We start from the raw sequence: 17,412 nt of genomic DNA on the forward strand, positions 1-17,412 counted from the left end.
CATGATTTTATGTGTTTTCGAAACTGTATCTGTCGGCCAGGCGCGGTGGCTCAAGCCTGTAATCCCAGCACTTTGGGAGGCCGAGACGGGCGGATCACGAAGTCAGGAGATCGAGACCATCCTGGCTAACACGGTGAAACCCCGTCTCTACTAAAAAATACAAAAAACTAGCCGGGCGAGGTGGCGGGCGCCTGTAGTCCCAGCTACTCGGGAGGCTGAGGCAGGAGAATGGCGTGAACCCGGGAGGCGGAGCTTGCAGTGAGCCGAATTCCGGCCACTGTACTCCAGCCTGGGCGACAGAGCGAGACTCCGTCTCAAAAAAAAAAAAAAAAAAAGAAACTGTATCTGTCACGTTGTGATCCCCTGATGGCCCCCCTGTCTGCTGCTGATCCTCTTTGTTCTGTGCAGAAGCAAATTCTCACCTGTGTAACGTCCTGAGGCACCTGGTAAAATGTGAGGTGAAGAAGTCCACTTCTCAAATGCTGTGGATGGATGGCTGCATCTTTTAAAGGAAATCAATATGTCTTCCTGTTGCAATTATTTTGACTATAAGCTCCCAGAGGGTGAAAATCACCAACCCTATGACAGTGGCCCTTAATAAGTGTTCATGAATAAATGAATTGAACCTGTCAAGATTGAAGTCTGGATGTGATGCCCACTGTGGTAGCCACTCAGTGCTAGTCTGTCATTCTGCAGACCCAGAAAGCTCGTTATCTTCTGTCCCCCTTGTGTATCCTGCCTTTGGAGGCGAGGCATTCAAAACCCTGAGGTTTTTAGATCTCCCTCGACAGGAAGTACCTAGAGAGCTGTTGGGGGTATTATTACCCTGTCTCTGCCAGGCTTAAAGTATCCTCCAGAATTCAGCACGCACAGGCCATACACCACCCCCATCCAAGAGTGGGTTATTTTTCTCTTTTGTTTCAAATCTTTAAGATTTCCAGAAAATAATAATACTAGCCAATGTTTGTGGAGAGCTTACTTTGCTCCTAGATTCTTTATTATATGTTTTGACTCATTTAATTTCCACAACAGTCTGATGAGTCAGGGAGTCAGGCACCCCCATTTTCAGATGAGGAGACTGAGGTTCGGGTAGAAATTAAGTGATTCAGGTTTGCCTTCAGTCTCTGAGCTAGGAGGTTGAAAAGCCAGGAGCCAGCCTGAGAACTGTGATTCCAGAGAGTGTTCTTTCAGCCACTCCGCGCTGTGCTTCTCACTCTGGGTGGGCACAGCCGTTTTCTCCCTTGGTGGTGCCTCTAATTTACTGTGAAAATGAACCTTTCCCTTGGCTATTGGCTTCCTTTCCCCTCCTAGTCACCCGAGATTCTTTTGAAAACTTTCCTCCGCTTGCCTGCACAAAAGGCGATGGAAATTCAGGAACTGAAATATCTGCTCCAGGGAATACGTATTTCCACATTTCCACCGTCTGTGTCTGGTGTCCTGTCTTGAAGACAGGTGCTCCAGGGTTTCCGAGGTTTATTTTGTCTGTTAATGGACACCTTGCGAAGTACCACTTAAGGAATGAGAATTACAAACTTCTAATTATATTGTAGGAGGAAAAAAGTAGGCTGTTTTCCTGATAGGCCGAGCCATTCATTCAGTAAACCATATTGATATGATTTGTGCCTGACCTTTTCTTTCCTTTGTGGTGATGTTTCTGATTTCCGCTGAAACATAAGTTGCGTGAATTGGGGATGGCCGTAGGCCTGAGTTCCCGGGGGAAGCAGAGGCAAACCTCCTTGCTCCAGTCCTTGTCAGCAGAGCCCTTATTCTACTGCCGTCTTCTAAAAATGTAGCTGATACCACTACTGTGGTTAAGCAGAAGACTTTCCATTTTCTCCTTTTAGTTTGGCAATAAACATTTGGCAATCCCAGTCACTGAGGTTGTTGGATGATATTCAGTGTTAGAGTTGCCAAATTAATGCAGATCCTGAAAGCTTTGGGGAAGAATTCATTACCCTTTGACAGTTCTTTAGATTTGATGATGCATGCTCTGTGCTTTTCTGAGGGCTTCTCCTTGATTTGGCCAATTTGGATGTTACAGTTGGTACAGCTGTAGTTACAGCTTCATCTGAGTAGCATCTGGGTCTTAGTGTGTTCACAGAATGATGTTGCTGTAGTTCTTAAAGCAAGAGTCCCTGTGCATCTTCAAATCCACCTCGACCCACTCGCCCTTGCAAAACAATTGCCAGGACGATGAATAACCCTGCACTGGATGAAGGACCAGTGAGGTCATATCTGGATTGTATTCAATGACATTCCCATTTTAACTTTAGGCCAAAGACAGAAAGCTAGCCATGCATATCTGAGTGTTAATTCAAGAGACTACCCTAAGGATTCTCATGGACCATCAATATTGGGCCCACAGGCCGTTAGAGAACCATATGTAATGGTCTAAGTAGAAAGTAAAATGAGTTCATTTGAAAATAAAAGACTTTCAAAGGCCCTGGTGAATAGGCATTAGCATAATCAATTCCCAAGATTGCTACAAGAACTGAATGTGAGCAGGAAGGGCTTTTGGGAATTTTCATCAAGCTGCATTAAGGTGTAGGATGGGGAATGGCCCCCAGCTGCATGAGCTGAGTAATCTCTTCCTCTGGTAGAAACACTGCTGCTTCCAGCTGTATCTTGGAGTGTACATTTTTCTCAAGATAAGACAAATAGCAGCATTCTGGGCAAGATGATGAAATATGATACCAGAGCAGAAAAATATCAGTTTAGACAAATTAAAAGAATCTAAGCAAAAACTAAGATGGCCAGTTAGCTGTTTGATGTTGATAATAAACCGATGTTAGGTAACTTTACACACAGGTTATCTACTGTGTTTGAAATAGCTCCCTTCGCTCCCTGCCCATTATAAAAGCTGATCATAAAAGCTCATTGCAAGAAATGCTGAGAAGCATAAAAAGGAAAACTACCACCACCACTACCCAGGTTAGTCATAATTATTATTGGGGGTATCTCCTTCCAGGAAGAGAGAGAGAGAGAGAGAACGCCTGTGCGTGCGTGTGTGTGTGTGTGTGTGTGTGGTGTGTGTGTGTGTGTGTTTGTCTTTTAAACAAGATGGGATCTGGACTCAATATTTTGTATCCAGCTTCTTTTTTAAAGTAACTGTATTGTATAAATCACATACCATTAAATTCACCCATTTTAAGTGTACAATTCAATGATGTTGAGTAAGTTTACAGAATTGTGCAACCATCACCACAATCGTTTTATAACGTTTCCATCTTATAGCCAGTTTCTGTCACTTAGTATGTTGTGAACATTTTTCCATGTCAACACAGCCCTTAATGGTTTCATGTTGTTCCAGTGTGTGGATGTGTCAGATCAGCATCAAGACTGGTAATTATCTAGGTTCATTTTATTTTTTACTTTTCCAATCTTGTACATACATATTTTTGAACCCATCCAAATATTTTTGTAAAGTAAATTCTTCCATGTGGGTTTTCTGGGTCAAAGACACAATACATTTACTATTTTGATTTATATTGCCAAATTTGCCCTCCGGGAAGGTGGTGCCAATGTCTACGCCACCAGCACTGCATGTTAATGCGGGAGTCGTCAGTCTTTTTATTCTCTGCCAATCTGATGAGAGAAAAATATCTTCATTTCTCCTTAACTAACAAGAAATCACTTAGAGGATCAGTATCTTTCATACATGTATTGATTTGTTTGTGTTTCTTCTTAGTGGAATAGCCTATTTTTCTTTTGAAATATTCGTCTTTTTTTTTTTAACTCCTTTTATGATTTTAACTCCTTAAAGTTATTAATACTTATTTTCATATCAATACTTTTATTTTTAAGTTGCAGTATTTTCCAAAATTGTCTTTTAGGATAGTATTAACACATTTTGATATCAATACCTTCATTTTTAAGTTGCAGTCTTTTCCAAAATTCTTTTAGCTTTATGTTTTTACTTAGGAATTTTAAGTGTTTTCACCCATAGATTTGTAAAAATATGTATCTACAAACAAAATGTAAATCTCTTCCCACACTTGAAAGTACAAAAAAAAAGAAAAACTTTCATGTCTCCATTTAACAAGCATTTATTATTTTTTAATATATTTCAGTTTGTTTATTTATTTATTTATTTATTTAGACAGAGTCTCCCTCTGTCACCCCGGCTGGAGTACAGTGGAGCAATCTTGGCTCACTGCAACCTCCACCTCCTGGTTTCAAGCAATTCTCATGCCTCAGCCTCCCGAGCAGCTGGGATTACAGGCATGCACCACCACCCGGCTAATTTCTGTATTTTTAGTAGAGACAGGGTTTCGCCATACTGGCCAGGCTAATCTCAAATTCCTGACTTCAAGCGATCCGCCCACCTCGGCCTCCCAAAGTGCTGGGATTATAGGCATGAGCCACCACACCCAGCCTAAAATTGTTTTTTTATGGAGACTGGGTCTCGCTGTGTTGTCCAGGCTGGTCTTGAAATCCTGAGCTCAAGCAATCCTCCCACCTCAGCCTCCCAGAGTATTGATATTACAGGCACGAGCCACTGTACCTGGCCAAGCATTTATTATTATTGATATTAATATCAATACTATTACTATGTGCTGTGCACTTGGCCAGGCAGTGGGGGTTAAATGGTGAACAAAACAAAGCAATCCTTGCCCTTGTGCAATTTACATTCATTCCTTGGCTTCAGCTTTCTTAAGACTTACTTGCTCAACTCTGGGAATTCAAAATAACTTGTGCAGGGTATTTTCAGCAAGCCTACAACATACAGATCATAACATTTATGAATTCACTAACAAAAGTAGACAGCATTCACTCAACAGGTATCTATTGGGCATCTATGTATCAGGTACTGTTAATGCTTTTGGGGGTTGAATGCCAAACAAGGTGGTTCCTGCTGTCAGGAAGCACAGTTTATTTTAAATTAAGCAATTCTACCATCAAAGTCTAGTGATCCAGTTTTATAAAATGATAAATTGTCATGCTAACTTAATATTTCTTCTCTTATCAGTCTTCATTAAACAAACGATGATCAGCTTCCTACTCACCCAAACTAAGCAGTTAAAATGGGTTTTGAAAAGAGAGTTATAATCTCTTGATAAACAGATTGAAGGGAAGCATTTTCTAAAAGATAACTTGAAGAGGGTGTTGTCAAATCTTTTAGGTCATCTTTCTGTAAAGACTGAAACACCGTTTTACCTTGTCTCATAAACTTACATGCTTATAAATTTATGTAAACAATATAATGTAACAATGTAACAAATATATACAAAATGTAACAACACATACATAGAGCCTCATTCTTTTTTTTTTTTTTTTTAAGAGACAGGCAGGGTCTCACTTTGTTTGTTGTCCAGGTTGGAGTGCAGTGGTGCCATCATGGCTCAGTGCAACTGCAAACTTCTGGGCTCAAGGGTTCTTCCCACCTCAGCTTCCCAAGTGGCTGGGACTATAGGTGCATGCCACCACACCCAGCTAATTTTTTGTTTTTTGTAGAGATGGAGGGGTTTCGCTATGTTGCCCAGGCTGGTCTCAAACTCCTGGGGTCAAGCAATCTCCCTGCCTCAGCCTCCCAAAATGCTGGGATTACAGGTGTGAGTCACTGTGCCCAGCCCTCATTCTTTTTATTTTTAGAATGTTGATAGCAAAAACAATATTAAATAAAAGTCCGAGATGAAAATTCCATCCATGTTCCTTTTTTTTTTTTTTTTTTAAAGGCATTTTTGACCTTCATGCCACCATTTTATGTGGAAAAGACGCAAGTCAACAGAGCTGGATGCTTCTTGAAACCTGGCCTGGCTGCTAGAGGGAGAAGCTGCCGCCCTCACCCCAGCCCCAGTCCACTCACTTTCCCGGCAGTCTGTGGGAGAACCCCCTGCTCCACATTCACGTCTGAAGCCATATAAGAAACAATATGGAGAATCTTTTTTTTTCTTTTTCTTTTTTTTTTTTTTGAGGTGGACAACAACTTTCATGTCTCCATTTCACAAGCATTTATTATTTTTAAATATAATTAAATTTTCTTTTTGAGATGGAGTCTCCCTCTGTCACCCAGGCTTCAGTACAGTGGCGCGATCTCAGCTCACTGCAACCTCTACCTCCTGGATTCAAGGGATTCTCCTGCTCAGTCTCCTGAGTAGCTGGGATTACAGGTATACCCCACCATGCCCGGCTAATTTTTTGTATTTTTAGTAGAGACAGGGTTTCACCATGTTGGCCAGGCTGGTCTTGAACTCCTGACCTCGTGATCTGCCCACCTCAGCCTCCCAAAGTGCTGGGATTACAGGCGTGAGCCACCGTGGCCAGCCCAAAAGGGAGATTCTTGCTTTGAAACAATTTGGGATATCCTACGTAGTTGTGCTAGCTGCTAATTGTAATATCACACGCATCAGGATCGCCAAGCTGAAGAAGGGAAGCTAAATCCTGGGAGCCGTGGGCTCAACAGGAGAATGGGAAGGGGTGGGGTGGATGGAAACATGAGGGAGCAGAACTGCGTACCGAAGACACTGGGAAGGATGTGGCAAATGAAAAGTGGATGACTTCTATCCCTAAAGGCAAAATCTTCAGAATATATAATTAATTTATACAGTTAATAAAATACCTTGGCCAAATGCGATGACTCACACCTATAATCCCAGGACTTTGGGAGGCCAAAGTAGGAGGATTGCTTGAGCCCTGGAGTTCAAGACCAGCCTGGGCAACATGGCAAAACCCCATCTCTACCAAAAAAATTTAAAAATTTTAAATGTCTTGGCATTGGCCTTTGGATTGGTTCTTTATCTTCAGTTAATGATTTTATTTAACCCAATTGTTTTCTTCCAATGTGATTCAGGAATGGAAGATGATATTTTGCTCTTTAGTAATCGGTTTTACTTGACTGCAACATCTATTTTGGACAGCAGTGGCCACCTGGATTATTATATTTCATCTTCCAGGTTGTTGCTTTTATAGATGAATGGACACAGCTAGCTAGACCTTTGTACACACTGAATTCCACGCCACTGTGGGGTGCCAGGCATTTGGTTAGCAGCTGTGGCTGCTGCTTGCTACTAAGGTATGAACAAATCATCCCACTGGTGAGCTGAACTCAGGGTGGTCTAATTAAAACAGACGCCACTTGGATACGACTTCACAGGACGTTGGAATGCAGGGGAATGTAGGGGTCATCTAGTCCAACCACCCACACATTTCCAGTGAGGCCTGCAGGAACTAAATCACTTTTGCCCCAGCTTGAAGAGGCAGACATGCCACATGCATTCCACATGCAAGCCCCAGGATTCTGTTCCTGGTACACTCAAACTTTATTTGGTTGCCTGGGTGGGGCCAGAGAGGAGGACAAGGAGGGTGTCAAAGGGTCAGCTCAGTAGGGGTGATTCAGGGTGTGCTCCATGATGGTCAGAAGCGCCAGCCACGTCTCCTGGGCCGTGGGGATGATCTGGGAGGCCGGCAGTAGGAAGCCGTAGTTCCCAGTGTCCCGGAGCTCAAAGGTGAAGGAGTACTTGATGCCCTGGCTGTAGGTCCAGTCAATACTGCTTCCACTGGCTTGATCTGGGGCAGGAGTAAAACAGGAAAGAAAGGGTCAATCACTTTGGGAACATTTACATGGGTTGGGTTAACGATCCAACACTGTCCAAAGCTCTGTGCCTTGTGCAATGCTGAGTGGAGTCAGTGTCTACTAAGGTCTGCTGTTGACCAAGCAGCCTCACTTCCAAGAAACTCCCACTAAAAAATCTAAGTCAAGAGGTCCAAAGCGGAGACCAGCAATGGTTCCCCTATTCACTGGGGGATGCAAGGAAGTCTCTGCAATTGCATAAGCCCCTCTGAACACAGCCTCTGTCCAACAACCACTTCGGTGAAGCCCCTAAATATACCCGAGTTCCTTGTTTGGGTAACCAGGATTTGTTCCCCTGGGGCGCTGGTCTGCAAGGGGGAAAGTGCAAAGAGCCAGAGTCAAAGCAAAAGCCACTTGTCTTTCTTTTAGGAGGAAACTTTGCCCGGGAAACTAATTAACAGTGGGTAATGAAGCCACTTTTGAATTGGCCCGGGAGAGAGCAATAGGTTGCATATCAGAATTTAACTTGACAAGGTTGAATGAAGCAAAACCTTGACTCAGAGTTGAATCAGTTTCCAAAGAAGGCCTGGAGTCCAAAAGTGAAGTCAACCTTGAATTAAGACTGTGACCTGCTTGTCCACTAAAACCTAGGCACTCAGGCAGGAAGCGTGTGAGGTGTGTACGCAGCTCATCCCCGTCAGCCCTCTACCCAGCTTCGACCTTCAGGTACTTGGAGGCAGGCACACCAGTCTTGTTGTTCCAGCAACATCCCTGGCCAGATCACAGTGTAGAGCCTTTGCTCTAGAATGTTCCTCTGCCTGGAAGGCTCTTCCTAGCTGGGTAGCCTCCTGGCTGCCATATCCTCCACCCATTTCCTTCAATATTTGCCCAAATGTCACTCTCTCAAAGAGGCCTGCCCTTCAACCCACCTGCTCCACCTCCACCCCAGTGTTTCTGATTCACCTCACTTGGTCTAGTTTTAGTTTTCCTCCCCAGCATTTGTCACCTCACATACTGTATCATTTACTTATTTATGTTCATTGTCAGTCTCCCTGGCTAGAAAGTTCCCTGATCTTTGCTTATTTCATTCATGGCTATATCCCAAGTGCATGAAACAGGGCCTGGTGCATAGTAGGTGTTCAATTAACATTTGTTGAGTTAATTCCATTTTGATTCAGTAATGCTCCTCTCGGGGCAGTGCATGAATAAATAAGTGAGGAATAAATCAGGCCTATTCTCTAACTGAGGGGCACTGGAGGAGAAGTGTTTTTTTGTTGTTGGTGGTGTGTTTTGTTTTGTTTTGAGATGGAGTCTCGCTCTGTTGCCCAGGCTGGAGTGCAGTGGTGCGCTCTCAGCTCACTGCAACCTCCGCCTCCCGGGTTCAAGCGATTCTTGTGCCTCAGCCTCCTGAGTAGCTGGGACTACAGGCACCCGCCACCATGCCTGGCTAATTTTTTGTAGTTCTAATAGAGACGGGGTTTCACCGTGTTAGCCAGGATGGTCTGGATCTCCTGACCTCGTGATCCGCCCGCCTCGGCCTCCCAAAGTGCTGCGATTACAGGCGTGAACCACCGCACCCGGCCCCCGAGAAGTGTTTTTTTAAGTTGAATTTCCTGGTGATCTACAAATCCCAGCAGGACTTTCCACCCCATCCAATCAAAAAACTAGACTTGGCCCCAACACAAGAGGACAAGAGCTGTCAGAGGAATTCACATTTGTCTGAAAGTATCAAAGGGAGCAGAGTTCATGTCCGGAAAAGGACTGCCCACCCCTCAGAACAGCCCTCGCCAGCAGTTGGCAGATCTGGGCGCCCTTGGCTACTTCCTTCCATGAGGGATACTCCTGTGGTCAGGAAGAGCCAGCAGATGTTCCTCACAGGCCCACCAAAAGAGACCACATAGCCACTTACAAATCGCCTTGATGATGCTGCCATACTTGAAGTTGGTTCCGTAGAGAGAGGCCAGGGCTTTCACAGCAGCCTGGGAAAGCTGATCCTGGACAAAACACCAAGCAAGGCCACCTGTCACGGCCAGGCTTCTGGAACAGCATGGCCAGGGTAGTCTGGGGGCTGGCAGGGGAGCCTAGGAGAAGCACCCTGCAGACGTGGGCCTCTCGCAGGGAGCACAGAGCCTGCTTAGCCTGCAAGCTCAGCCCGGGAGCCTGTCAGCACAGTTTTCTGGCCCTTCAGTGTGTCCAGCTGGCCTTCTCTGCCCTTCAGTCACATGTACCTCCACATGTGGTGCCTAACATCGAAGTCTAGCCCTGCCCCTTGCTCTGTCACATGACAGAAGTGACTCCATCACTTCTGTGCCTCGATTTCTCAGAAAAAAATGGTAGTCCACCCTGCCGGTCTTCCCAAGCCATCAGGGTCTGCGGGAGGAAGAGGTGTCAGGCACTCTGGAGGTATCTGTGCCTTACGCAGGTCTAACTGGGGAAAGCCCAGGCCTGTCCGAAGCCATCTTGGGGACGAGGGACCATGCTGAGGTCAGTGCCTACCAGCTCATCCTGGTCAGGGGCTGGTTCTGTTTTGTAGCCATAGGGATACATGAGGAGCTGGGAGTAACTGTGGAGGGAGATGAAGGCCTTGATGTTCCCATGGTCCTTCACAAAGTCCACGATGGACTTGACCTCCACTTCAGAATTGGCAAACTTGCCACGGTAAGTCTGCGAGCAGGGGTTGCTGCTGGCTCCGGCCACTGTGAGGGGACAGAGGGCATGGTGGTGTGGCTCCTCCAGTTTCTGTGGCTTCTGGAATCCAGTTCTTTGCATGGAGTTGGGGGTGAGGTGGGTACAAAAGGGATCACTCCCACCCCTGGATTCAGGAAAGCCCAGAGGCCTTCTATAACCTGGGGGTGCTGCCCTCCCAGCCTGGTTTGGGCAGAGCTGATGGACACACCCAGGGAGGGAAGACGGGCTCCTCAGTGGAGACTAGTTCTCACAGAGACGTGGCCAAGGAGGGAGGACTTCAGGTTAAGCTAGAAGCCCCCTAGATAGGATTTCAGACCTTAGCCCATTTGCAAGGAACTTGCCTTTTACAGACAAGTAACAACCAACTCTCAGAGCACAGCCTCCATCCCCAAGAGCCCTCAGAGGCAGAGCTGCCACCCCCCAACCTCCCCTCACTGCAGGGGCAGGAGAGAGGCGGGAGCAAGAGCAGTGGTGAGGAGCCATTCCAGGCCGTCCCATCCTTGTTCCCAAGACACTCTGGGCCTTACACCCAAAGCCAGCATCCCAGTTCCTGTTGGGGTCCACGCCAACACAGAGGGAGCCTGCTGTGAGGGACCGAGTCTTGCGCCACATGCGATCCTGAGGAAGAAAACAGGATCAGCCACCCCGAGGCACATGTGGCGCTCATCACAGTGCGGGTGGGGGTGGTTCAGAGGCTGCAGAGAGCAGAGTGGACTCGGGGGAGGGTTCCCTGGAGGCGGAAGCCCTCAACACTAGTGCCCTGATAGGGAGCTGAGCTACAGGCACAGCTTGGGATGGGATCCACTCCCAGCTGGTTGTCGGGAAGGAAGATCAGCAGAGGGGGCATCGGGTGAAGGAGAGTGGGGAAGGCCATAGGATGGCATTTGGCCAGAGGGTTCTATGTGGCCAAGAAGCCGTGAGGTGTCCCCCGCCAAGATTGTGGCCCTGTGTCATTAGTCGGATGTTTTATTTGCCATAAAAACAGAAGTAGGACCAGGAAGTAAGGTCTGGGGCAGTGGGCCTCCACTGGGGACAATCTTGACCCTCCCCTGAGATATTTTGCAATAGCTGAAGACATTTTGGTTGTCACCACTGAAGAGGGGGCTCCAACTGGCATTGAATGGGTATAAGGTTAGGATGCTAGAAACACCTTGGATGCACAGGACAGCCCCCATGACAAAGAATCATTCACCCCAAATGCCAATCATGCCACAGTTGAGACACCCTCGGCTAGAGCACAGGTCTGATTGCTTCTCCCTTGACTTCTGGGGCTTGAGATCAGGTGTGAGCTACTTGTGCGGCTTAGAAGCCAGAGGCCCATCCTGCTTCCCCCAAGGACAGGAGAAGGCTGGTACCTTGCTGTGGGTGAAGGCAAAGCCATCAGGGTTGGTGACAATCTCCAGGAAGATGTCCAGGGTGTCGAGAATGGCGGTGAAAGCTGCATCCTGCCCATAGTCTTGAGTGATCTGGGGGGTTAGAGGGGCAGAGGGGCAGCGTAGGCTGGGCCAGGCATCTGCCAAGTCACAGCAATGGATACCTTCCCCCATGTCCTCTGTGGTCACTGCTTCTGGATGGGCAAAGGGAGGCCCAGGCTTCTGTGGGCCTTGGACACTAACGCCCCACCAGGTGAGAGCCCTTCTCACCTCGCCAACCTTACCTTCTTTGCAAACCAGACCCCACTGGCCTGGGTGACCCACTCCCGGGAATGGATGCCTGTGTCGATCCAGATGGCTGGACGCCCACTGCCCCCCGTGCTGAACTGGAGAGGAAGCAGCGGAGTGATCAGAGGAAATTTCACAGCTGGGGCCTCATCTCACTGCCCTGAAGGAGACCCCAATCCGGGCCAGAGACCACCTGCTCTCTGTGTATCTCAGGTAAAGGCTCTGCTTGTGGGGCCATCACTCAGATGGGTGTGGGGCTGGGGGCTGGACAGGGATCCCACAGAGCCTGGCCTCCTGCCCTCAGCCCAAGCTTGGGGTGAATATGACTTGGCCAGGCCCCTGGCCCTTCCATTGTTCTGCTGCTCGGACAGTTCTCTGGGGGACATCACAAATAAAACACTTTCTCTGGGTCGGGCGTGGTGGCTCACACCTGAAATCCCAGCACTTTGGGAGGCTGAGGCGGGTAGATCACTTGAGCCCAGGAGTTTGAGACCAGCCAGGGCAACATGGCGAAACCCTGTCTCTACTAAAAATATAAAAATTATCGGCCAGGGGCAGTGGCTCATGCCTGTAATCCCAGCACGTTGGGAGGCTGAGGCAGGCGGATCACAGGGTCAGGAGATCGAGACTATTCTGGCTAATACTGTGAAACCCTGTCTCTGCTAAAAATACAAAAAATTAGCCAGACATGGTGGCAGACACCTGGAATCCCAGCTACTTGGGAGGCTGAGGCAGGGGAATCGCTTGAACCCAGGAGGCGGAGGTTGTAGTGAGCAGAGATCGTGCCACTGTGCCACTGTACTCCAGCCTGGGTGACAGAGTGAGACTCCGTCTCAAAAAAAAAAAAAAAAAAATTATCCGGGCATGGTGGTGTGTGCTTGTAGCCTCAGCTACTCTGGAGGCTGAGGCAGGAGAACCGCATGAACCCAGGAGGCAGAGCCTGCAGTGAGCTGAGATCACACCACTGCACTCCAGCCTGGTGACACAGCGAGACTCTGTCTCAAGAAAACACTTTATCTGGACTACCCAGACTCCACAATACCTTCCACAATGTGACACTTGATGGAAACACTGGATCACCTAAGAGTCTGTGTATGGGCAGGGATACACACGCAAAGACCAGGGTGGAGACTCAGGCCTTTCCAAATGTCTGCATGGGGAGTCCATCTAACAGCGTGTTCCCTGGGACCGTCATTTCTTCATGACAGCCCACGCCCATCACGGATGCCACGTGTGGGTCCATTCTCCCATGTGTATGTCCACATGTGGATGTTACCTTCAGCACGTAAATGGGACGCCCTTCATAGGTGTTGCCAATCTGGATCTTGCTGACAAGGTGTGGGTTTTCCGCCACCAGCAGGTCCAGGAAGTCATAGATCTGAGGTGGGAAAGAAGAGACAACTGGCCTTAATAGCTTCTAGGCACCCAGATGCTTCCCTTAGCAGCTCCACCATCCCAGACTGCTGTGAGCCCTGCAATGCAATGGAGCTACGACCACACAGGCCACATGGAAACAGAGCAGGTGCTGCGCACACCCAGGCTGGCCCTGGCCCTGCCCCTGCCCAGTTCCTGCCAGCCATGACGAAGAGCTGGTTGCTGCGGGGAGCGGCCGCTAGGGGCGCCCTCACCTCCTCCAGGGTGTGGTAGGTGGTGTAGTTAAAGGTGTCGGTGGAGCGCGCTCGGGACCGGAAGGCGAACATTTGCTCCTGCTCCTCGTCCAGCAGCGACTGCACGTCCTCAATCATGGTGTCATAGCTGATGCCATTGGACTCCAGAAAGATCTTGACCGCCTGGATGCTGAGGAAGGGCACTCTGACGTCGATGGGGGAGCCAGGGTGGGCAGGGCCCCTCCAGAAGTCCAGCTGGGGAGGACAAGAGCCGGCGCGGTCACAGCGGGCTGGGGGCAGCAGCCAGGACAGCAAGCAGGGACAGGGCTGGCCTGGGAGGCGCTGTTGGTGCCAGAAGTTCTCATATAATTGGGGGTGGGACAGGGATAATAGGGGCAGAGAAAGACGGGGAAACCCTGGGGACTGGAGAGTCCAGTGTAGTCAGGGAAATGGCCTAGGAGCAGAGTGAGAGGCCTTTGAGACAGTAAGGCAGAGGGAGGAACCGGAAAGGGGCCCGGCACATTGCCTAGGTGCTCAAGGGCAGCAAGACTCTGGAGCTGTGGGGTTGAAGTCGCTTCCTAACAGGGTCAATTCCATGTCTCCTTGTTGGGTGGAGAGCGCTCAAGCACAGTTGGCCGCAGAGGCTGGTGGGGACCTGAGGTGGCCCCAGCTGATACCCTGGGGCCTCGGAGAGCCCTTTTCCCCTCTTCTGACCTGCAGATGCTCCAGGTTCTCCAGCTCCTTCACCTTCTGCACCTGGGCCTCATCGGCTGCAGAGATTCGGAGCACCTGATGCCTGGGCAGAGTGGGAGTGGGGAGTGAGCACCCAAGACCGCACCTGCCCTGGCCACGAGCACTCCCCAGGTGCAGGAGGGAGGCAGCAGCCCAGAATCCCTGGACTGGGCTTGGTCCTCTGGGCTGGGCAGGGGAAAGCACTGAGGGTCTCAGCAAGGAGAGGCCTGGGCTCCCTCACCCCTTCTCTCCCCATCTTTAGAAACTTCTAGACACTGTTACTGTCTCGATCCCAGTTCGAACTATTTCTCTGTTCCAAGCCAGCCAGGCCTCCTCCTTTCTCCTCTCCTGAAAACTCCTCCTCAGAGCTCAGATTTCTCCAGGGCTCAGGAGACTGTCTTGGGAGACACAACCTCTTCCCAACCCTGGTTCCTCATCTGCCAGCTGTCCCAGGTGGTGCCAGGCCATCCTCTCTGGCTGTGTTGCCATGTGTCTGTCTGTCTCCTCCACTGGTTGGAGGCTGAGTCCTCCCCATCACCCTCAGAGAGCACCCCCTCCTCTCCACATCCATACCCCACAAATTCCTCCTTGCCAAAGACAGCCCCCAGCAGGACACTCAACACCAGCAACCCCCGCATGCTGCCGCCGGTAGGGAAGGTCAGACTGAGGCCGAGTCGGCCCCCCAGCTTTTAAACCCTCCCAGTACCGAGGACTCCTGGCTGCTCCCGAGGGCTGTTCTCCCCCAGCACCTGGGTCCTGTCCCACGGGGAGGCTGGGGTGGGAGTTCTGAGCTCTGACACCCTCTCACTCTTCCTGATAAAGTGGCAGGGAACTGGGCAGCTGGAGAGATAAGCCAGAGCTCCACCCCCGACCATCTGGGGTCAGCAGGGCCTGAGGGTCAGCGGGGCCTGAGGGTCAGCGGGGGCTCGAGGCCTCCTGGAGTCCCAGCCAGGACTCTGCCTGCCCACACCCTAAAGCTGCGGTTCTGTTTGCCCACTGGGCAGCGGAGAAGGAGCCAGGACTCCAAGTGGTCGCTCCCGCTGGGGCCTCATTCTAGGCGTCTCCTTGTTCCATGCTCCTGAGTACCAGCTTTTCATTCCTGGGATCGAGCAAGCCAGGCCTCTGCCCTCTTGTCCCCACAGCGGCTTCGGGCAGGCCCAGGCTTTCCCCCATTAGACCTGTGTGAGGCACAGATACCTGCAGAGTGCCTGACACCTCCTCCTCCCACGGACCCTGATGGCTTGGAGAGACCAGCAGGGTGGACTAACCTTTTGTGTCTGTTTGGCCTCTCACCACGCCAGCTTTGCCCAGGCTGCCCTGACCCTGTGCGGGGCACATGCCCCTCTGTGGGACTTCCCAGCCCCCTCCTGCTGGCCTTAGGATCCTGTGGGAGTCCAGCCCGGACAGCAGCAGCGGGGGCAGGAGCCCAACCCTTGCCGGCATTTCCCTCCACCCCCACCGCTACAGGGCCCTGAGGTCAGGGTTGCCCTTGACAGGAACAGTAACCAGATGTCGTCTGAATAGCAAATGTGGCGGGGGGAGCCACCCAGACCCCTGTCGGGACTGCACAGTATCCAGGAGAAACCGGAACCCACACAAGGGAATTCACTGGGTTCTGGATGCTGATCTCACCCTAGAGACGTCTCCCACAAATCCACCCTCATCCACGGGGCCCCCAGGGCTTTCCTGGCACCATCTCGAGGCTCTGCTCTGTGTCAGGACCCCGACCTTGGGCACTGGTGACAGCCATAGTGCCCATTCTAGTTTCTGTCCACTCCCACTGCCTCCCTACCCTACCCCCTAGCTGGCCAACCCTCACATGCCAAGGCAGAGTGACCCCCTTATATTTACCCACAACTCTCTCCCGAGCCTAACTCTAGGAAGGTAAGAAAGCCCTAAACCCGCTTTTAACAGATGTGGAGCCTGTGCAGAGGCTCCTGCTCTCCCCTGTACAGCCTTGCTGGCCCCACCGGCCCCTGGCAGCGCTGCAGTGCTCGCTGGAGCTTCCTCCGGCTGCTTCCTGGCTCACCTGTCTGCTCCTTCTCTAAATGCTCACCCCTTTTTCGATTTATTCAATCAATACTTATCTTCTGGGCCAAGTACTGTGCTCCACACGGACACAACACCCAATACAGATGTTCTCTGACCTCAGGGAGCTCACGGTCTAGCTGGGAAGACAGAAGTGACCAACTAACTTGTTGGTCCTCTACAGGTCCTCCAAGAAGCTGTCACCAATACGGGATTAGACGTGCAAAGGACTTTTGGGGACTGCTCTCCTCCCTGCAAGAGACCTAAACAGCACATTTTCTGTGATGTGGTAATGAAAGTGCCATGAGGGCTAAAAGGACACACACTGTGGCACAAAGTCCAGGGAAGACCAAGAAGGTGACATTTGACCTAGGCTTTTTTTTTTTTTTTTTAGGACAAGTTCTTGCTCTGTCACCCAGGCTGGAGAGCAGTGGCACCATCATGGCTCACTGTAGGCTCAACCTCCTGGGCTCAAGCGGTCCTCCCACCTCAGCCTCCCGAGTAGCTGAGACTATAGGTGTGCACCACCACACTTGGCTAATTTAAAAATTTTTTATTGTAGAGATGGAGTCTTGCTGTGTTGCTCAGGCTGGTCTCGAGCTCCTGGGCTTACACAACCCTGCCACCTGGGCCTCCGAAAGTGTTGGGATTATAGGCTTGGGCCACCATGCCCGGCTTAACTTAAGTCTTAGTGACAGGATTTTGCCAGGTGGGGAAAGGTGTTCATCACACTATTTAGTGCTTGAACACAAACTGACATTGATTTCTTCTTCATTGATCCTAGAATGTTATTTTTGTCTCTCCATGGAGACAGTAAACTTCCTTAGCTGGGCATGGTGGCACCTGTAGTCCCAGCTACTCAGGAGGCTGGGACGGGAGGATCTCTTGAGCCTGGGAGTCCAAGGCTGCAGTTAGCCATGATTGCCCCAGCCTGGGCAAGAGAGTGAGATCCCGTCTCTCTAAAAAGTTAAAAATGAAATTAAAACAAAAAAATAATTAAGTTACCCCAAGGCCAGGAGTCATGTCTTCCCCACTCCTCATCTTCTGGTGCCCCACAGGGTCCTCGGGCTTCTCTACCCTGCTCCCCATAGGGAAGGAAGGTTTTGTAGAGTCTTTCTTTAGTTTGTATTATAAAAACAATATTCCTAAATATGAAGCTGTCCTATAATTTTGAATCTCTTTTGCT

At 49.7% G+C, this 17,412-nt stretch overlaps 1 protein-coding gene across 1 annotated transcript; it reads right to left on the minus strand.

Moving 5' to 3' along the window:
* Positions 1 to 7,214: 7,214 nt before the first annotated feature.
* Positions 7,215 to 14,981, minus strand: CPA1 (carboxypeptidase A1). The gene is made up of 10 exons (XM_033194853.1): positions 14,772 to 14,981; positions 14,181 to 14,262; positions 13,488 to 13,721; positions 13,136 to 13,237; positions 11,856 to 11,957; positions 11,554 to 11,664; positions 10,726 to 10,816; positions 10,007 to 10,206; positions 9,420 to 9,504; positions 7,215 to 7,506 (listed from the first exon to the last, which is right to left on the minus strand). The coding sequence occupies exons 1-10, from the start codon at positions 14,834 to 14,836 to the stop codon at positions 7,319 to 7,321; spliced, it is 1,260 nt and encodes a 419-aa protein (XP_033050744.1). The 5' UTR covers positions 14,837 to 14,981; the 3' UTR covers positions 7,215 to 7,318.
* Between the last annotated feature and the right edge of the window lie 2,431 nt (positions 14,982 to 17,412).

The sequence above is a fragment of the Trachypithecus francoisi genome, unplaced genomic scaffold (assembly GCF_009764315.1).
Source record: "Trachypithecus francoisi isolate TF-2019V2 unplaced genomic scaffold, Tfra_2.0 Lachesis_group4, whole genome shotgun sequence".
Classification (NCBI taxonomy): domain Eukaryota; kingdom Metazoa; phylum Chordata; class Mammalia; order Primates; family Cercopithecidae; genus Trachypithecus; species Trachypithecus francoisi.